Source organism: Eumetopias jubatus, unplaced genomic scaffold, assembly GCF_037043125.1.
Source record: "Eumetopias jubatus isolate StellerSeaLion01/CBP00866 unplaced genomic scaffold, mEumJub1_p1.0 scaffold_17, whole genome shotgun sequence".
NCBI classification, from domain to species: Eukaryota; Metazoa; Chordata; class Mammalia; order Carnivora; family Otariidae; genus Eumetopias; species Eumetopias jubatus.
The window spans coordinates 70,632,076-70,651,530 of record NW_028274823.1 but is presented as its reverse complement, the minus strand read 5'-3'; the positions used below and the strand labels follow the sequence as shown (position 1 = coordinate 70,651,530).

The 19,455-nt window shown below is 39.4% G+C and overlaps 1 protein-coding gene across 1 annotated transcript in view; it reads left to right on the top strand.

Moving 5' to 3' along the window:
- NUP133 (nucleoporin 133) overlaps nucleotides 1-19,455 on the top strand; it is a 60,055-nt gene that overhangs the window by 12,754 nt on the left and 27,846 nt on the right. Inside the window, exons 9-14 of the mRNA XM_028104631.2 lie at nucleotides 3,296-3,443; nucleotides 4,430-4,577; nucleotides 5,533-5,690; nucleotides 9,042-9,133; nucleotides 14,934-15,097; nucleotides 15,955-16,049. Of these exons, the coding sequence (XP_027960432.1) occupies nucleotides 3,296-3,443; nucleotides 4,430-4,577; nucleotides 5,533-5,690; nucleotides 9,042-9,133; nucleotides 14,934-15,097; nucleotides 15,955-16,049 (805 nt within the window). The remainder of the gene's footprint in view (nucleotides 1-3,295; nucleotides 3,444-4,429; nucleotides 4,578-5,532; nucleotides 5,691-9,041; nucleotides 9,134-14,933; nucleotides 15,098-15,954; nucleotides 16,050-19,455) is intronic.

Here is a 19,455-nt window from a genome sequence, read left to right as displayed (position 1 = left end):
AGATAGCCTCATTTTAGATGTGAAATTGGATTTTTTGTCTTAAGTGTATTATCTTGTATATACTCATGTAAAAATTTATTGTTAAATTTTTACTGATTTGCAAAATTTAGATTATCTACCTGTCATCTCTGCTACCTAAAATTGCTTCATGTTTTTTTTTTAAATGTGAAGATGTTTTTATAAAGATGTCAAAAAGAACTGGTCTAGCACCACTCTAAGGAATTCTTTTAGACATGTCTCCATGACTCAGTGGCACTCCAGTGATACAGTCTTTAGAGTAACTTCAATACAGAGCCTTATCCTAGGTATAGCCAACTCTACCTCCCTCCTTGGTACATTCAGGACCACATTATCTGGGACCTCACTCAGTTTCTTTTTTTGTTTGTCTTTGTCTTTTTGGCTGTACTTTTCATCTCTGACCTGTTTATTTTGTAACTGGAAATTTGCACCTGATAATCCCCTTTATCTATTTTGCCTATCCCCTCAGCCATCTTCCTTCTGGCAACTAAGAGTCTTTTGTTTTTCTGTTTGTTCATTTGTTTTGTTTTTAAGAGTCCACATATAAGGGAAGTCATATGGTATTTGTCTTTCTGTGTCTGATTTATTTCACTTAGCATAATACCCTCTGGTTCCATCCGTGTTGTCACAAATGGTAAAAATCTCATTCTTTTTTATGGCTGAGTAATATTCCATCGTGAGTGTGAGTGTGTGCATGTGCGTGTGTGTGTAATATCTTCTTTATCCATTCATTTCGTTGATGAGCCCTGGGGTTGCTTCCATGTCTCAGCTGTTATAAATAATGCTGCAATAAACATAGGGGTGCATATATATTTTCAAATTAGTGTTTTTGTTTTCTTTGGATAAATACCCAGTAGTGGAATTATTGGATCATCTGGTATTTCAGTTTTTAAGTTTTTGAGAAACCTCCATACTGTTTTCCACAGTGGCTTCACCAGTTTGCATTCCCACCAACACAATGTGAGGGCTCCTTTTTTCTCCACATCCTCACCAGCACTTGTTAATTCTTGTCCTTTTTATTTTAGCCATTCTGATAGGTGTGAGGTGATATCTCATTGTGGTTTTGATTTGTATTTCCCTGATGAATACTGATGTTGAGCATCTTTTCACATGTCTGTTAGCCATCTCTATGTTTTTAGAAAAACATTTATTCATGGCCTCTGTCTATTTTTAAATTGGGTTGTTTGGGGGTTTTTTGGTGTTGTGTAACTTCTTTATGTATTTTAGATACTAACCACTTATCAGATATATCATTTTTGAAATTCCATTCAGTAGGTTTCCTTTTTGTTTTGTTGATAGTTTCCTTTACTGTGCAAAAGCTTTTTATTTTGGTGTAGCCGCAAGAGTTTGATTTTGCTTTTGCTTGCCTGTGGAGACATATCCATAAATAATGTTGTTAAGGCTGATGTCCAAGAGATTACTGCCTGTGTTTGCTTTTAGGAGTTTTGTGGTTTCAGATCTCACATTTAGGTCTTTAATCTATTAGTTCCTTTTTATGCAAAACATTCTTCTATATCCTATATTAGCTCTTTAGGTCACTGCCAGTATGTTACAAGTTTGGGCCAGTATTTTTGGATTCCTTTCAAGAGTCCAAATAGAAATGATAAGAGTCCAGGAGCTGGGTGAAGATCACAGGGGAAAAAGAAATGAGAGCCATGTTAGGATTGCTTGATTTGGAGTGATGTCATTTAATCACTAGCTGGGTTTCATTTTTTTTTTTTTTTCTGTTTCTTGTTTTTAGTTGTCAGTAGAGGGCGCTTGCCCCCCGTTAATATTTCTGAGACTTGAATGAAAGCTGCTGATAATAAATCCTACTGAATGTTTTGGAGGGGTTGAGATTAGAGACCATTTAATTCTTTGTTGAGGGCAACAGTTTTGTTTTTTTTTTAAGATTTTATTTATTTGACAGAGACCCAGTGAGAGAGGGAACACAAGCAGGGGGAGTAGGAGAGGGAGAAGCAGGCTTCTCGCGGAGCAGGGAGCCCGATGTGGGGCTCGATCCCAGGACCCTGGGACCATGACCAGAGCCGAAGGCAGATGCTTAACGACTGAGCCACTCAGGCGCCCCGAGGGCACCAATTTTGATAGACTTAAGAGAAACATATAAGCTTTAAGATAGAAAAAGGTTTGTTTTCACATTGAAGTTTCTATAACTGTTTGTTAAAATTAGAAACAAAGTGTTCCTCTGGACCAGAGTAAGCTTTCAAGAACAGATTAGGCCAGGGTTTGGCAGCCTTTTCTTTGAAGGGCCCCAAACTGACACTTTTAGGCTTTGAGGGCATGTGGTCTTCACTGCAGCTATTCTACTCTTATCAGTAATAGCATGAAAGCATCCATGGATAATACAGAAATGAGTGGGCATGGCTGTATTCCAGTAAAGCTTCATTTATAAAAACTCACTTGGGCACAGTTTGGCCTGAGGGCTATGCTTTGCCGGTCCTGCATTTGATGATTTGTTGATTTTTTTAAAAGTCAGATTTATTGAGCTGTATTTTATATACAGTAAAATTCACCTGTTTTAGTGTATAATTTAGTGAATTGACAAATGCAGACTCATTTGACTGTAAGACACAATGACGATATGGAATAGTTCCATCACCCCCAAAATTTCCTCATGTCCCTTTGTAATCAAACGCCCCTTCACTTTCAAGCCCTGGCAACTATTGATGTGTTTTCAGTCCCTGTAAACTACATTGCCTTTTTCTGAATGCCCTATAAATGGGATCATATAGTATAAAGCCTTTCGAGACTGGCTTCTTTCACTTAGCATAATGCATTTGATGTGCATTCAATAGTTTCTTCATTTTTACTGCTGAGTAGTGGCACACTCTGTAGAATTACCAGAGCTTGGGGTACCTGGATGGCTGAGTCGGTTAAATGTCCTGACTCTTGATTTCAGCTCAGATCATGATCTCAGGGTCAAGGGATTGAGCCCCGCATTGGGCTCCATGCTCAGCTCAGAGTCTCCTTGGGATTCTGTCTCTCCTTCTGCCCCTCTCCCCACTTGTACTCTCTTCTCTCAAATAAATAAAATCTTAAAAAAAAAAAATTACCAGGATTTATCTATTCAGCAGTTGAAGGATATTGGGCTTCCAGTTTTAGGTAATTATGAATAAAGCCACTATAGCTATTTGCACACAGGTTTTTGTGTGAATGTAAGTTTTTATTTTTAAATATCTTGGAGTGGGATTGCTAGGTCATATGGTTAGTATCTGTTTATAAGAAACTGACAGACTGACTTCCAAGAGGCTGCAGATCTTTCTTTTTCATTGATTAGTGATGGGCTCCTGATTTTGGCAGCCGCATGGCACCCAGCAGACAATCCATGTCTCATCTATTACTCTCTGATAACAGTAGAAGATAATGGCCACCAAATGTCTGATGCGGTAACTGTAGAAGTCACTCAGTATAATCCACCTTTTCAGGTAAGATTTCTATCTGTAAATTAAATTAAAAATGACAGTAACGTACTGAATTGTTTGTCCTAACCGTTGTAGGGTCAGGTTCTTTTGAGAGATTCACCTGGAGGGCTTGGAAATATTTTTAAATAGCTGGTTTTTAGGCATTGCATTTTGTTTGCCATTTTAGAATCATTCTTTTGCACAGCCTTAGCTAAAGACAGATGAGAGTGGAAGCAGCTGATAGCAAGCAATCGTTTAATATTGTAAATATTGAATAATGATGATATTCATAAGGAAAAGGCTTAACTGTAAATTCATTTCATTTAGCCTTATATAGTATAGTATCTAATTTTGTTAAGTCTTTATTAATATGACTGTAACTAAATACTGTAAGGAAGTCGTTTAATTTGTCCTTTTGTTTCAAACAAACCTTATAGTTCTGATTATTCAAGAGAAACATGCTTAGTGTTAAGATTTTTCAGGCAATGCAAAAGAGGGGTAAAGAAATAAAATTACTTCTTTAATAACAAACAGTATATATTTTTAACATTTGCTGATTTCATTTAATTAGGTTGTATTTCTATTTCTGCTTCTGATTTTATATATAAACAAATTAACTCAATTTTCTTGTACTTGATATCTTCACAGGGAAGTTAGAACCAAAATGTTCACCACGGGTCACTTATAAAGTATTTGCCAATTTTAAATCAATAATAAATTAATCTTTTTGTTTTCTCACATTTGTTATAGGCTTTTAGTTAAAATCTTACCACCATGGAATTTTCAAAATTTGCTGATTGTTTACAACTCGACAAATGATTTCTCTTAATTGATGTTTGTAAACTTAACCTGTCATATTTTGTAAATCATCTAGTGTTTAGGTTTTGACAAGGACAATCTGAATTATTTTATCATTTTTATGAGATAGTGTATAAAAATATAAATTACAAAATTACACAAACAAGTATTTTTGTTTTAATTACCATTAAATGTAATCTGACGTTTTTCAGTCTGAAGACTTGATCATGTGTCGGTTAATGGTCCCAAACTTTTCAAATCAGACTGCCTATCTGTATACTGAAAGTGCTGTCTATGTGTGCGCCACAGGAACTGGGAAGTTTTCTCTTCCTCGGGAGAAAATTGTCTTTAACACACAAGGTACAGTATCAGTTTCAGAAAGGATGATTAATGACTCATTAGTCATTCTTAGCAGTTTTTATTCTCTTTCTGTAAGTGGTGTTTTCAGCATGCCTCCAGGTGTTATTGAGACAGTACCAGAGCAGTAGTAGCTGAAGTCACAACCCTACTGAAATATCAAAAGGGTAGTAAAATTCCCAAACTGTTACATTTATGGGCAAAAAAATAGTAATGTTTTCCCCCATAAGAGGCCAGGAAGCAAAACTCTGACACAAAGAAAAGTAATTGCTTATTCCTGGTTAGGTTAATTTATTCTGAGATGATGTTCCTTAAGTAAGTTTGTCCAGACCCCTGGCTAAGAAGAATCCCAGGTGCTGGACTCATGCAAAGGGGCTGGAATGACGGTAGAGAGTGGGGGGAGCCAGCCAGGAGTGAAAAAGAAGCCAGGCAGGCAGTTTAATCAGGATTTTTATCTAAAGAGATCGGGCAGAGGGCAAAATCCAACTGAGGCAACAGGATGGAACCTAGATTTTCTAGTTTCAACGCAAGAGCCTTGACTTTGGGTAGGGAGAATGTTAATAAGGAATTGAGCAAGCTGAGACTTTTCTTCCCTTCTCCATTGACCTACTTAATAAATAAAGATAGAAAGAGGGCAAGAGGACTCCATTGGATTGATAAAGCTGTCATTCTGAGTTTTGCAGAATGAATAATTTTCTTTTTTGGTTTATTATACTCACTGCTATTTGGAAGGCTAGTTTTTATTGTCCCCAAACTGAAGGACACAGAGCCTGCTATTTCAAGTAGCAACAGGTTCCTGACATTTGACCTGGAATTAAAAAGCTGAGTTCAAAGTAGAAGGAATATTGTAAAGGGAAAAAAAAGTTCTTAGTGTATCAAGATGATTTTCTGCTTAGGGCAGTAGATTTTAGAAAGCATGTTTTTGTTATATATGTCTGTGTATTTTTCTTTCTTTTAGGAGATAGTATTTTAGGAGCTGGTTCCTGCGGTGGTTTTCCTATCCTTTTTTCGAGAAACAGTGGGTTGGTGTCTATTACTTCAAGGGAGGGTGTGTCCATATTAGCAGAAGATCTTGAAGATTCCCTAGCATCTTCAGTTGCTGGACCCAGCAATGAGGTAATGTGGTTCCATAAGATTTTAAGATTTTTATCAGGGTATTTCCCACAAATGTTTTAGTTTAACAGTTTTAAAAGAGTTGTGATGAAAACATAGTTCTTTTACCTCCCTCATCTCCTTTGTCCTCCTTTCCAGAAGTAGCTTCTTTTAAGTCTTTTAGCTGTTTCTGCTGGTATTTTTTTCCATGTATAAGTAATATCATGTGTTGCCATCTCTTAATTCACCAATATTAGACATCTGTTGATTTCCTATTACAGAAGGTAAGGATTTAGGGTAACTTCTAGCCCTTCCTCTGCCTTTATCATCCCAATATAAATTTTTTTCCTTTAATGACAGTGTGAATATTACTTATGGTTCACTGAGTCAAGTAATATGTTGATTACATTTCCTTCATTACTCAGCTTTATGTGACTCTTGGAGTGTTTAATGGACTAATTTTATATTTGCTTTCACTCTTCTTTTATATCTGGCCCAACTTCTCACAGCCTCCAGGAGCTCTTTAAATGCCCGTCAGTATGGTTTTCCCCATAGTCAAATCTCTAGAAACTCTGCGTCTACCGTCATTTTGGAACTTTCCTTTTCATAGTCCACAAATCCCCACCAGGACCTGTCCCTGCTCCACACACACCAGTTTGCTTGTCTCCTCTCTACTCTGTTCTCTGCCAATTCTTCTGGTTTCCATCTTCATGTGTTGTAGCTGGAAGCAAAGGTGTTCAGGTGGTTGCACTTCTTGCTATTGTGGGATGATTTTGGCAGGGAGAGTGGGAAAAAAAAACATTTTTTTTTTCCCTCTCACCTTGAAACATGAAATGCCCTGATCTGGAGATTTGTATCATTCTCTTATAGGAGACTAAAAATAATATCATTTGGGGTAATTTACACTTGAATAGAATGTGAACTATATAGACTATTTTTATAATTCAAAATTAAAATGACTTGATAGTTTCAACAGAAAGTAACAATTTTTTTTACTTTTATTCCTTTGTAGTCATGTGATTTTTATAATATCGCCTTATGTTCTGAAGCTATGTTAGAGTATTCTGCTTCTTTAAAATTTTTTCTAAATCCTTGTTTGAGCTTGAAATCAACCATTATTCTTAGTAATACACAATGAAATGAATTGTGTAAGAGCAAACCTATAAAAGGTTGTATGGGTTATGAAGAAACCCCCAGATAATTTTACTCAAAATATAATCCCTGAATTATATATATCTTTTTAAAAAAAATTGTATGTTGATCCATATTATTTATTTTTATTTTTATTTTTATTCTAGTATAGTTAACATACAGTGTTATACTAGTTTCAGGTATATAATATAGTGATTCAATAATTGTATAAATTACTTAGTGCTCATTATGATAAATGTACTCTTAATCCCCTTCACCTATTTCACCCATCCCCCACTTACCTCCCCCCTCTGGTGCCACCAGTTTTTTCTCTATAGTTAAGAGTCTGTTTTTTACTTTGTCTCTTTTTTTTCTTTGTTTACTTTGTTTCCTAAATTCCACATAGGGGTGCCTGGGTGGCTCAGTCGTTAAGCGTCTGCCTTCAGCTCAGGTCATAAATCCAGGGTCCTGGGATCGAGCCCCGCATTGGGCTCCCTGCTCGGTGGAAAGTCTGCTTCTCCCTCTCCCACTGCCCCTGCTTGTGTTCCGAACCTCTCTTGCCATTGTCTCTGTCAAATAAATAAATAAAAATCTTTTTTAAAAAATAAATAAATTCCACATATGAGTGAAATCATATGGTATTTGTCTTTCTCTGACCAACTTATTTCACTTAGCCTTTACTCTCTAGATCCTTCCATTTTGTTGCAAATGGCAAACTTTATGGCTGAGTTATATTCCATTGTATGTATATATCACATCTTCTTTATCCATTTATCTATTGATGGACACTTGGGCTGCTTCCATAATCTAGCTATTGTAAATAGTGCTGTAATAACCATAGGGGTTCATAATATATTTTTGAATTAGTGTTTTTGTATTCTTTGGGTAAATACCCAGTAGTGGAATTACTAGATCATATGATAGTTCTGTTTTTAATTTTTTGGGCAATCTCCATACTGTTTTCCACAGTGGCTGCACCAGTTTACCTTCTCACCAAAAGTGTACAATGGTTCCTTTTTCATCCACATCCTCACCAACACTTAACTGTTTCTTCTGTTTTTGACTTTAGCCTTTTTGACAGGTGTGAGGTAATACCTCATTGTGGTTTTGATTTGCATTTCCCTGATGAGTGATTTTGAGCATTTTTTCATGTGTTGGCCATCTGGATGTCTTCTTTGGAGAAATGTCTGTTCATGTCTTCTCATTTTTTAATTGGGTTATTTGTCTTTTGGGTGTTGAGTTCTATCAGTTCTTTATATATTTTGGATACTAACCTTTTATCAGATATGTCATTTACAATGAGATTCAGTAGATTGTCCTTTAGCTTTGTTTCATTTATTTTGCAAAAGCTTTTTATTTTGATATAGTCCCAATAGTTTATTTTTGCTTTGGTTTCCTTGGCCTTAGGAGACATATCTAGAAAAATGTTGCTGCAGCCAATGTCAGAGAAATTACTGCATTTGCTCTCTTCTAGGATTATTATGGTTTCAGTTCTCATATTTAGGTCCTTTTTTTTTTTTTTAAAGATTTTATTTATTTATTTGACAGACAGCGAGAGCAGGAACACAAGCAGGGGGAGTGGGAGAGGGAGAAGCAGGCTTCCCGCTGAGCGGGGAGCCGGATGCAGGACCGATCCCAGGACCGTGGGATCATGACCTGAGCCGAAGGCAGATGGTTAAGACTGAGCCACCCAGGCGCCCTCACATTTAGGTCCTTAATCACATTTTGAGTTTATTTTTATGTATAGTGTAAGAAAGTGGTCCAGTTTCATTTTGCATGTAGCTGTCCAGTTTTCCCAACACCATTTGTTGAAGAGATGGTCTTTTTTCCACTGCATATTCTTGCCTCCTTTGTTAAAGATTAATTGATCATATAATTGTGTTTATTTCTGGGCTCTGTAATCTGTTCCATTGATCTGTGTGTTTTCATGCCAGTACCATACTGTTTTGATTACTACAGCTTTGTAGTATAACTTGGTATCCGGGATTGTGATACCTCCTCCAGTTTTTTATTTTTCAGGATTCCTGTGGTTATATATACTTTTTTGATAAGACTTTAGTCGATCATTTAGTCCATTTAATCTTGTTTCAGTAAACGTCTTAAGTAAACTGCTGGTATATGAAGAACATGGTAAATAGCTTATGTGTCTGTGTTGTTGCTGTCATAGGTGGGTCCGGTTTTTAGTCCAACAATTCGGTATATTCTGATACCTTCACCTCTAAATTACAGTTTTTTATTTGACAGAGTATGGTTTTTGAGGCTTCTACAAAGAATGAAACCATTGCCCAGGAGGATAAAACCAAATTGTTAAAAGCTGCTTTTCTGCAATACTGCAGGTATGAAAAGTTTTTTTTTTTTCAAAGATTTTATTTATTTATTAGAGAGAGAGAGAGAGAGAAACAGCATGAGAGGGGAGAGGATCAGAGGGAGAAGCAGGCTCCCTGCTGAGCCGGGAGCCTGATGTGGGACTCGATCCCAGGACTCCGGGATCATGACCTGAGCCGAAGGCAGTTGCTTAACCAACTGAGGCACCCAGGCACCCGGTATGAAAAGTTTTTAAATGATGGCTTAATTTATTTTATGTCTGAGGACCTTTTACTGATATATGCTACTTATTTGTTGACTGGTGGGAGCAAGGTGGAGGAATGATGCCACCAAAGAGAAAATGTTTTTCTGAGCTTCTCAGTGCTTTAACAAACTTATTCTGAACTTGGTAGCCACAAGAGTCTTCCAGTTAGTCTAGGAAAAACATGATGTAACATACCCTCTCCACTTAATGGATAACAATGTGCTATTAAAAATAGTGATCATGAAAGACATCTAGCAAGCATGTTTTATGTATACTGTGAAGGCAAATAAGTTGCATACAAAGGTTTGTTATGATGTTATAAAGAAATTAGACTTGGCCTATTCATTGGGTTTTGTTGCATACAAAATCACCAGAGAACATAGTGGCTTGTTTAATACAGCTCATGATTCTGCCATCTGGCTATTTGGGGTTGGGCTCAGGTGGCCATTTTATGGTTCCCATTTGGATTCACTGTCCATGATCAGCTGCCAGCCATCCCGGCTAGACTTGCTCACATTTTGGGGGCTCTCGTCATTTCTTTGCTCATGTGCCCTCTCATCATCTAGCAGGTTTACATATCTCAGAGTTCCAGGAGTGGCAAGAGAGCAAGCCTCAGTGTACAAGTGCTTTTCATATCTCTGCTTGGGTCATATTTGCCGATATCCCATTGGCCATAGCAAGTCACAGGGGCGAGCCCTCCCTCCCCCTCCATGGGAGGGTGCTGCTAGGGAGTGTGCATATGGAAGGGGAATGATACTCAGTTTGTCACACTTGCTGACCTGATACTTCTGGTTTTAAAGCCAGTTCAGTCATTTGTTTGTCCTAGACATTTATTCTGCATATCCTGTACCTTCCTTAAAAGGTATAGTAAATTCACATTTGAATGAACACTAAGGAAAATTGAGATCTAGCCTTTGCTCTGCCCCAAGTAGCTGTGTGAGACTTTGGACAGATTGCTTAACATTCCTGGAATTTTGTTTCTTCCTTTGTGAAGTGTTGAGTGGGGTGTCCATTGGACTGTCTGAAGGATCATTAGTTTATCTGGCAGATCTTTGTTTTAAAGTTATATTCAGAGTTTACTACCTCCATATCGCCCAGTTCTCAGCTTGTGATCCCATAGTCTCACTCATATTGGTTTTTGATGCATAGGAGCTCACTCCCACAGAAGGGATAGCAAGTAAAGTTTTACAATTCTGTGCCATCAGGGCACCTGAATGGCTCTGTCGGTTAAGTGTCTGCCTTTGGCTCAGGGCATGATCCCAGGGTCCTGCAAATGAGCCCCACATCAGACTCCCTGCTCACCGGGGAGTCTGCTTCTCCCTCTCCCTCTACTCCTCCCCCTGCTTGTGCACTCTCTCTCTCTTTCAAATAAATAAATTCTTAAAAAACACACACACAATTCTGTGCCATCATAATGATCTACTGAGCTTAGTTTCTCATCCAGAAGAGGGCACCATTAGACAATTTTTTTGATTCTGTTTTTAAAATATATTCTTTTAGGGACGCATGGGTGGTTCAGTCGTTAGCGACTGCCTTCGGCTCAGGTCATGATCCCAGGGTCCTGGGATTGAGCCCCACATCAGGCTCCCTGCTCCGCGGGAGGCCTGCTTCTCCCTCTCCCACCCCCCCTGCTTGTGTTCCCTCTTTGCCATATCTCTCTCTGTCAAATAAATAAATAAAATCTTTAAAAAAATATATATATATATGCTTTTAATTTTGCCCTATTGCAAGGTGTTCAGTCTTACTGCCAAGATTTGGATTAAAATACTATGATCCTGTCTTGCGCAAGTTGGTCCCTCAACAATTTTGACAGACCTGTGGCATCTCAAAATTTAAATGATAATGGAGCAAGTTACTGTAGTCCTTATATTAGTTTCCTGTGGCTGCTGTAACAAATCACTACAAACCGGGTGACCTCATAGAACTTTATTTTGTCACAGTTCTGGAGTCCTGAAATCCAAAATGAAGGTATCAGCAGGGCCATGCTTCCTCTGAAGGCTCTAGGGAAGAATCTTTGCTTGCTTCTCTCCTAGCTTCTGGTGGTTGCTGGCAATCATCAGCATTCCTCAGCTTGCACTTGGATCACTCCAGTTGTCTCCCTTACCACATGGTCTTCTTCCCTGTGTGTCTGCCTTTACATGTCCTTCTAATAGTGACACCAGTCATTGGATTTAGAGCCCACCCTAATTCAGTATAACTTCATCATAACTTAACTGATTATATACTCAAAAACTTATTTCCAAATAAGGTCACATTCTGAGGTTCTGGGTGAATGCGATTTGGAGGGATGCTGTTCAACCCCATATAGTCATTTCTAAATGTTCTATAGGGGAAGATTATTAAGCAGGAAGAGGAATCCCCTGACCTGAAGTCCTGAGAGTATAGTAACCTTAGGAATAGGGTCATGGATCTCTAGCACAGCTGTGCCTTCAACTTACCCTGTGAGGTTAACAAGTAACCATTTCTGCGGTGGTGTGAACCTATTAATAGTCTTAAAGAATTGGACTCTTAACAAGTGGAATCATACTTTCAAAGCAGGGTTTTGCTTCCTCATCACTGTTAACATTTGAAGCCATACAATTTTTTATTGTGAGCTATCCTGTGAATCGTAGAATGTGTAGCAGCCATCGCTGGCCTCTTCCCACTTGGTACCAGTAGCATCCTCCCCCAACTTGTGACAACCAAAATTATCTTCAGACATTGCCAAATGCTCCCTGGGGGTTGAAATGAGTAGACTGCATTCAAAAATGTTCTGTGTTTAGTTTTTTGCTAAGGTTAATATTGCTATTTCTATGGCATGGTTTCTTTGAAATTAATTTTTATATTATTTTGATTTTCACTTGACTCAATATAAATATAAGCTCTTTTGCTCATGAGAGCTTTAAGAAACTTATTCTGTTAATTGAAATAGTTAATTATTGATTATCGTGCCATAGTCAACTTTGTACTCCCATAACCTGTAGCGTAACCAGGCTTCTAGCTTCAGCTTGGCCTAACACTTTTAGTCAGTTTTTTTATGTTTCTCTATTCAGTTCCTTCTCTTGTTCTACCAAGAGTCCATTTCAGTGCTTTCCTAACTCTCCTCCACCTTTTACATTTCTCTGCCTCTTCTCCCATACCTAGCAAGAGGACTCAGCCTCCTACTTCACAGAGATAATAGAAGCCATCAGATAGCAACTCCCTGGACTTAATACCTACAAACTTACCTGAGCCTCAGCTATTTTTCCTCTTTTGCTCCCTATAAAGTAGGAAGGGGTGTTCTTTCTAAGAAGAATCCCTGTCTTTTTTGGTTGTTTTAAAGATTTTATTTATATATTTAGAGAACATGTGCGTGAGCGAGCAGAAGGGAGGGGGAGAGGGAGAGAGAAAATCTCAAGCAGATTCCCTGCTGAGCACAGAGCCTGACATGGGGCTCGATCCCACAATCCTGAGATCACGACCCAAGCTGAAATCAAGAGTTGGATGCTTAACCAACTGAGCCATCCAGGCACCCCTCTTTGTCCTTGTTTTGAATGCCACAGTCTCCTGCTTCTCTTGAGACTATGTGTTTTGTTCTTCCTCTTCTGTATCTTTGACCTCTCTTGTGCTGGGTTCTTCTCACCAGCCATGAATCATATTTACTATGTCATTTAAAAAAAAAAAACAGGGGCAGGGCGCCTGGGTGGCACAGTCAGTTAGTGTCTGACTCTGAGTTTTGGCTCAGGCTGTGACCTCAGGGTTGTGAGCTGGAGCCCCCTGTTGAGCTCCATGCTCTGTGCTGAGTCTGCTTGTGTTTCTCCCTCTCCCTCGGACCCTCCCCCCACTGTGATCTCTCTTTCTCTCTCAAATAAATAAATCTTAAAAAAAACAAACAAACCAGTCTTTGACTTTGTGTCCCCCTTTGATCTCCCACCCCTTTTGTTTGTTCCTGTTTATAACGAAACTGCCTGAAAAGTTGTCTACCTTTGCCATTGTCTGTCATAATTTCTTTCTCTACTCCCTGATTTTTCTTCTCTTTCCTTGACCTCATTTGCCAAAGAAACACCAATCTACCATGCTCTAGGTCATTATATACAAATGAAGACTGTTCCAAAGTAGTTGTATATTCTACAGGCATCTCAGTTTCGACATACCCACAGCCCTGCTTGTCTTCTCCAAAGCTTATTCTTTCTTTTTTACCCGCTGTTTCTGCCACTGGCAAAAATGTCCTACCATAATCCATTCAGTTTCAGAGCAAAAATATATCAGATCCAAGGAGTTGCCAGTATTTACCTTATATCTCTTTTTTTTCCCCCAAACCTGTCTACTTGTCTCCATTCTCCTCTGCAGCTACTGCTAGTGGAGACTCCCTTCTTCTCTTGTCTGAATTTCTGCAATAACTTCTTAACTGGGTTTTTCTTGCTCCTGTCCAATCCCCTATTTCCTTATCATAAAATGATCTTTTGAGAAAATAGAACAGATCGTGACACTTTCTTCTTAGTGCCTAAGAAGTGCCTTCTTAGGCCTTCTAGTGCCTAGAACTCCATAACATGGTGTATGACGTTTTATGTACTCTGTCCTTTAATTGGTGGTGTTTCTGAGAGTCTGCCCTGGAAGCCTACTTCCCCCTTTCTTCCCTCGGCGATCTCATCCTCCCCATGGCTTCAGTTCTTTGCTAAGATACGGACATACTTACACATGTGACGTGTGCTCTCTGCCACCGTGTGCCCCTCCCCACAGTCCCCTCAGCCTCGCTGCTCCTCTTCCTCAGCTGTAGGCCTCTGCTTATGCACCTCTTCTTCCAGGAAGTTTTCCCTGCCCCTCAGACAGTCTTGGTTTCCCTTCTGTGTGCTCTGTTCTTTTTCTGTCACAGTGTACATGTAACTACTTGTTTAACTCTCTGCTTCTTGTGACACTGTGTCCTTTGTGAAGTCTTAGAGTGTTTTTTAATGTCTTGTCATTCTGCCTCCAGTGCCTAGCATATTGTAAGTACTCAACATGTATTTGTTGAATTAATAAATGCGTAATAGTTGTATCCCTTTTAAATAAATGTTATTAAGAGTAGTTAACTTTGGGGCACCTGGGTGGCTCAGTTGGTTGAGCGTCTGACTCTTGGTTTCCGCTCAGGTCATGATCTTGCTGGTGGTGAGATTGAGCCCCATGTGGGGCTCTGCACTCAGCGGGTAGTCTGCTTGAGATTCTCTCCCTCTCCCCTTCCTGCATGCTCGTTCTCTTTCTCTCTCTCAAATAAATAGATCAGTCTTTTTTTAAAAAGATAACTTTGGACTAAAATAGGGGACTGTTCCAGTTAACTTTTTCTTTTTAAAAAGATTTTATTTATTTATTTGAGAGAGGGGGAGAGTGAGCACAAGAGAGAGCATGAGCGAACACTAGCGGGAGGAGAGGCAGAGGGAGAGAGAAGCAGACTCCCTGCTGAGTAGAGAGCTGGATGCGGGGCTCGATCTCAGGACCCCAAGATCATGACCTGAGCCGAAGGCAGATGCTTGACTGACTGAGCCACTCAGGCACCCCTGTAGTTAACTTTTTCATGGTGAATTTTGAAAATGGTTTGCCTCCTTTAATATTTTTATTTTCCAATTTTATTTCAGAAAAGATCTAGGTCATGCTCAAATGATGGTTGATGAGCTCTTTTCCTCCCACTCTGATTTGGATTCTGATTGTGAACTAGACAGAGCTGTTACCCAAATCAGTGTAGATCTGGTGGATGACTACCCAGCCTCCGACCCACGATGGGCTGAGTCTGTCCCTGAGGGTAAGAACTTTTACTTTTCATATTATGGAGTGATCTGTTTTGAGAATATTCTGGTTCTTTTATTAAAGCATCTCTCAAAGCATGTTTTTTTAGTTTTTAATTTATTATTTTTTAAAAGGTTATAACTTACCTTACAGTAGATTTTGAAAGGGGCTCAGAACAGATCTGCAGGATAAAAACTGAAGGAGTATTGGAGCAAATCCTGCTTGTTCTATGTGAAGCAGACTAACTAGCCCTACTTAGCTTTCTCACCATTTTATTTCTCAAAGGAAATTGGTGGCATAGGTAAGCATTTGGCACCTATTAGCTCCCAAATTAAATGGCAATTTTGGTATAATCACTGTATTTGCCTAATAGAAATTATACATTTCCCTGAGAGTGGCAATGAGCAAATCTCAACATATAGAAATGGACATATCATGTTTCTGCCCTGGGTGACTGTCCTTCTTACACTTCCACCACAGCATCACGGGCACTCGGTATTCCCAGGTACCAGCAAACTGTCTCAAATGTCCATTTCTCTCTCTAAATTCCTACTTAGCAAGTTTGCTAAACCTCATTAGAGGGTTAGGAAGGAAACATCAGCGCTTACCTTTTTTCTTTGACTTCATTTTGAGCTGGCAAGCTTAGAATGATATAAATGATTAACAATAACAGGGTTTGTGTTTTGAATAAATATGGTATGACTCCCAAAATTTTCCTCTAAATTTTTTAAACTCTTGGGTAATGTTACAAATAGTTGCATTAAAAGATTGGTAGTTTCCTTTGGTATATTTTTTAACTTTTTATTTTAATAGCAGTAATTATTGTAAAGCTAGTATGTTATGTGTTTAAATTTTGTTATTGTGTTTCAACAGAAGCACCTGGGTTTAGCAATACATCACTGATTATTCTTCACCAGCTAGAAGACAAGATGAAAGCCCATTCTTTCCTTATGGACTTTATTCACCAAGTAAGCATCCTAGTTGCTATGGACAGGGATGGCCAGGACACCAGGCTTTACTGTGTCTTTTGTCAGCTCTCTCCAGGATAATGGGAGATCCTTTCTTATTCTGAGGTGTTTTGTGAGGTCGGACATGACTAGTGTTTTCCATTTTCTTTGCTGACTTCAAAGTAGGAAAGTCCAGGGCTGGTGGGGGAGAGGGAGCTATTCAAGTATAAAAGCTGCACGGAAAACAGACTAAAAAGAAGAAAAACAGTGTATTTCCACAGAAATGTTTCATCTTTATTTTGACATTCTTTGATACCTATGTGCTTTTAAGTAAACTTGGGTTTTCATGAATTGCCTTTGTATTATTGAAAAGATAGTGAAGAATATTAAGGTGATGACAGATTTTGATATATGGGTTTATAGTTTTGAAGTGCCATTAGAATCGATTCCTTATTTAAAGTTTGTGGTTTTTTGTTTTGTTTTTAATGGAGTATCCTCATTTATATTGGGCCTAAAATTAGAATATGTTTTTACTGCTAGACAGAATTGTTACACAGTGTCACCCATCTCTGCCTTGTTGATCAGTAGTGGCTCCCAGGCATATTATATATCCAAATGAATGCATTTAATCCCACTTTCGCTTACTTTTTCCAAAATCAATAATGCCTTCATGTTAAAGAGATTCTGATGCTGTCTAATAGAACTTTCTGTGGTGATGGGAATGTTCTATATCTGTGTTACTCAGTAGCCAGTAGTCACAGGTGGCTGCTGAGCACCTTTGGTGGATAGTGGCTACCTTATTGGACAGTGCAATTCTAGATGATTCCAGAAACACCTTGATTGTTCTTAATTCCACATTCTGCTTCAGTTGTAATGTATGGTTTGGCTCCTGTCTACTTTTATTGTCTTGGCAAGGGCACTCCAATCATTCAGGTCTCTCTCCTTTTTTTTTAAGTGGTTTAGATAGACTACAAATTAATGGGGGGAAAAACACAACATTTTCTTATGTAATTGTTTATTTAGTCAAGTGTATCAGTTAACTATTAATACCTAACAAACCACCCCAAAATGTGGTGGATTAAAACATTTCTTTCGGGTACCTGGGCGGTTTTTCTGTGAATTTTAGCTGGGGCCACTCCTTGAACTGCATTTAGGGTAGGCTGAGCTGGAAGGTCCCCAAGCTTCTCTTACCTGACATTTGATGTCAGTTTGTCAGCTGGGCCACATGGTTCTTCTCCTCCACTTAGTCTCTAATCCTCCTTTAGGCTGCACTGGCTTCCTGTGGTCTCAGGGCAGCCCTCACGGGGATGAACTTAGAAGCTGTAGTCTTCCTCAGGTCTTAACGTTAGATGTCACAAAATGTTGCTTCCACCAAAGTGACATTGGTCAAAGCAAGTCACCAGGCCAGCCCAGATGAAAAGGATTGAGAGATGGATTCTACCTCTTGATGGGAGGAGTGCCAAAGTCATGTTGCAGGAGGATGTGCATACTGGGATGGAAGGAGTTCATGCCTTAATATGCCACACCAAGGACACACTAATTTATCAGAGGGTTGAGAGAGCCATGGACCAGGAGTGGTTGCCGTATCTCTTGGCACAGCCTCCCCAGGCTTCAGAAACCCTGCTGGAGTCATTCAACTCTTGGAGGCAGTGTCCATTGCAAGGTAATATCTAGCTGGATCTAAAAATCCCATTCTGGCTGTGCCTTTATGTTTGAATTACCTTTAATATTTTAGAGCATATTATTAATTGTTAATTATTATTAATGTAAATAATTGTGTAACCAGACACTTGTATCTAAAGAAATACTTTTTTTTTTTAAGATTTTATTTACTTATTTGTCAGAGAGAGAGAGAGAGAGAGAGTACAAGCAGGGGGAGGGGCAGAAGGAGAGGCAGGCTCCCCACGGAGCAAGGAGCCCGACGCTGGGACTCCATCCCAGGACCCCGGGATCATGACCTGAGCCGAAGGCAGATGCTTAACAACTGAGCTACCCGGGCGCCCCTAAGGAAATACTTCTGAATATGAGGCTCTCCTCCTCAAGCCAGACTCTGTGCCAACAAGGCCATATCTCATGCTAAAGGGGATGAGAATTAATATCCAGGCCTCAGGACAGTGCCTTTGCCTGCAGTTTTCTGGCACTGAGGGAAGCATATGTCCTCACACGTAGTGCAGAGAGGCTTAGAGGCAGGGTGTTACTGCGCTTCTCTTTGTCTTGGGGCCCAAGTGAGTTCATGTGTAGACATCACTTCACTGGCAGTGCTGCCGCGCTGAGGCAAGCAGAATTCCCTCATGTAAAAACTACATTTTCAATATTTATGAGGGAACCAGGAAGAGAATTCAAATCAGAAAAGACAATGCAACTCTTATTTTAAAATAACCAGGTGAACGGGGTGAATAAACTAAGCCAGATTGATTCAGCAACCTATTCCATGGTCTTTAAAAATAATGAGGAAAAAAAAAGTGTATCTAAATGTGTTGTGAAAAGATAAGATGCTATCAAAACAAGGTACAGAACAATATATATAGTGTGGCCCCTTTGTGTTAAAAAAAAAAAAATGTCTCCTAGCATATGAATGCCACAAAAGCTTATAAAGATAGCAGGGAAATTTAACTGCAGCTCCAGTAGGAAATGGGCTGGGGACTTTTACCTCTCCATACTATTAAGTTTTCTAACCAGTGTGCAAGCCAGGCTCTCCGCTTTCGCCATGGACAATGTGGTGGAGACATTTCCAGAATGGTGACCTACCACAATCTTGGTCAGTTCTCCCTTTATCTTGTGTTCTGTGAAGGAAAAGCAGGAGGAGGGTTCCAGTTCTCTTTGCAACATGGGGAATCAAAGGTGGCAGACCAAGTTCAACTGAGGGTTCTGGTGTGCACATTATGCCAGGCAAGTCCTGCACTGTTGGTTGAACCTCAGGGGGGTAGCATGTTGGGAAGAGATGCCTTTGTTAAATGTTTTGTATTGTTCTCTTTCATGGGTCAGAGCTTCACACCCTCTTTCCTGGCTTTGGTATTCATTTGGGATGGTAGATGATGTTCCTGAGAGCCTTGAGGTCTGACCTACAGTATTATCCTTCATTCTGGCCCCAGTTTATCAGACCCACTCTCTTTTGGTTGTGTTCTCTGAAGGAAGGGTTCACGTGTGCTGTCCTCTTAGTCGATAGTCTTTATATATAATTGCTGTATAATTCTCAGAAGTCAGGGTGCAGCTTTTCTTTGAGCAGCTTCATGAGTGAATTCAGCAGCAAAGTGGCAAGAAATGGTTCTCCAGCCAAGGGAGGTCATGTTCATCCTCTTATTGTCCAGAGTCTCTGCTCACAATGGCAGTCAATGAGAGGTGCTGCTGGGCGTGGCACCCTGGGCACACAGCATTTTCATGTCAGGTCACAGTGTAGAAACCATCTTCGCGGGCTCCTGGGTGGCTC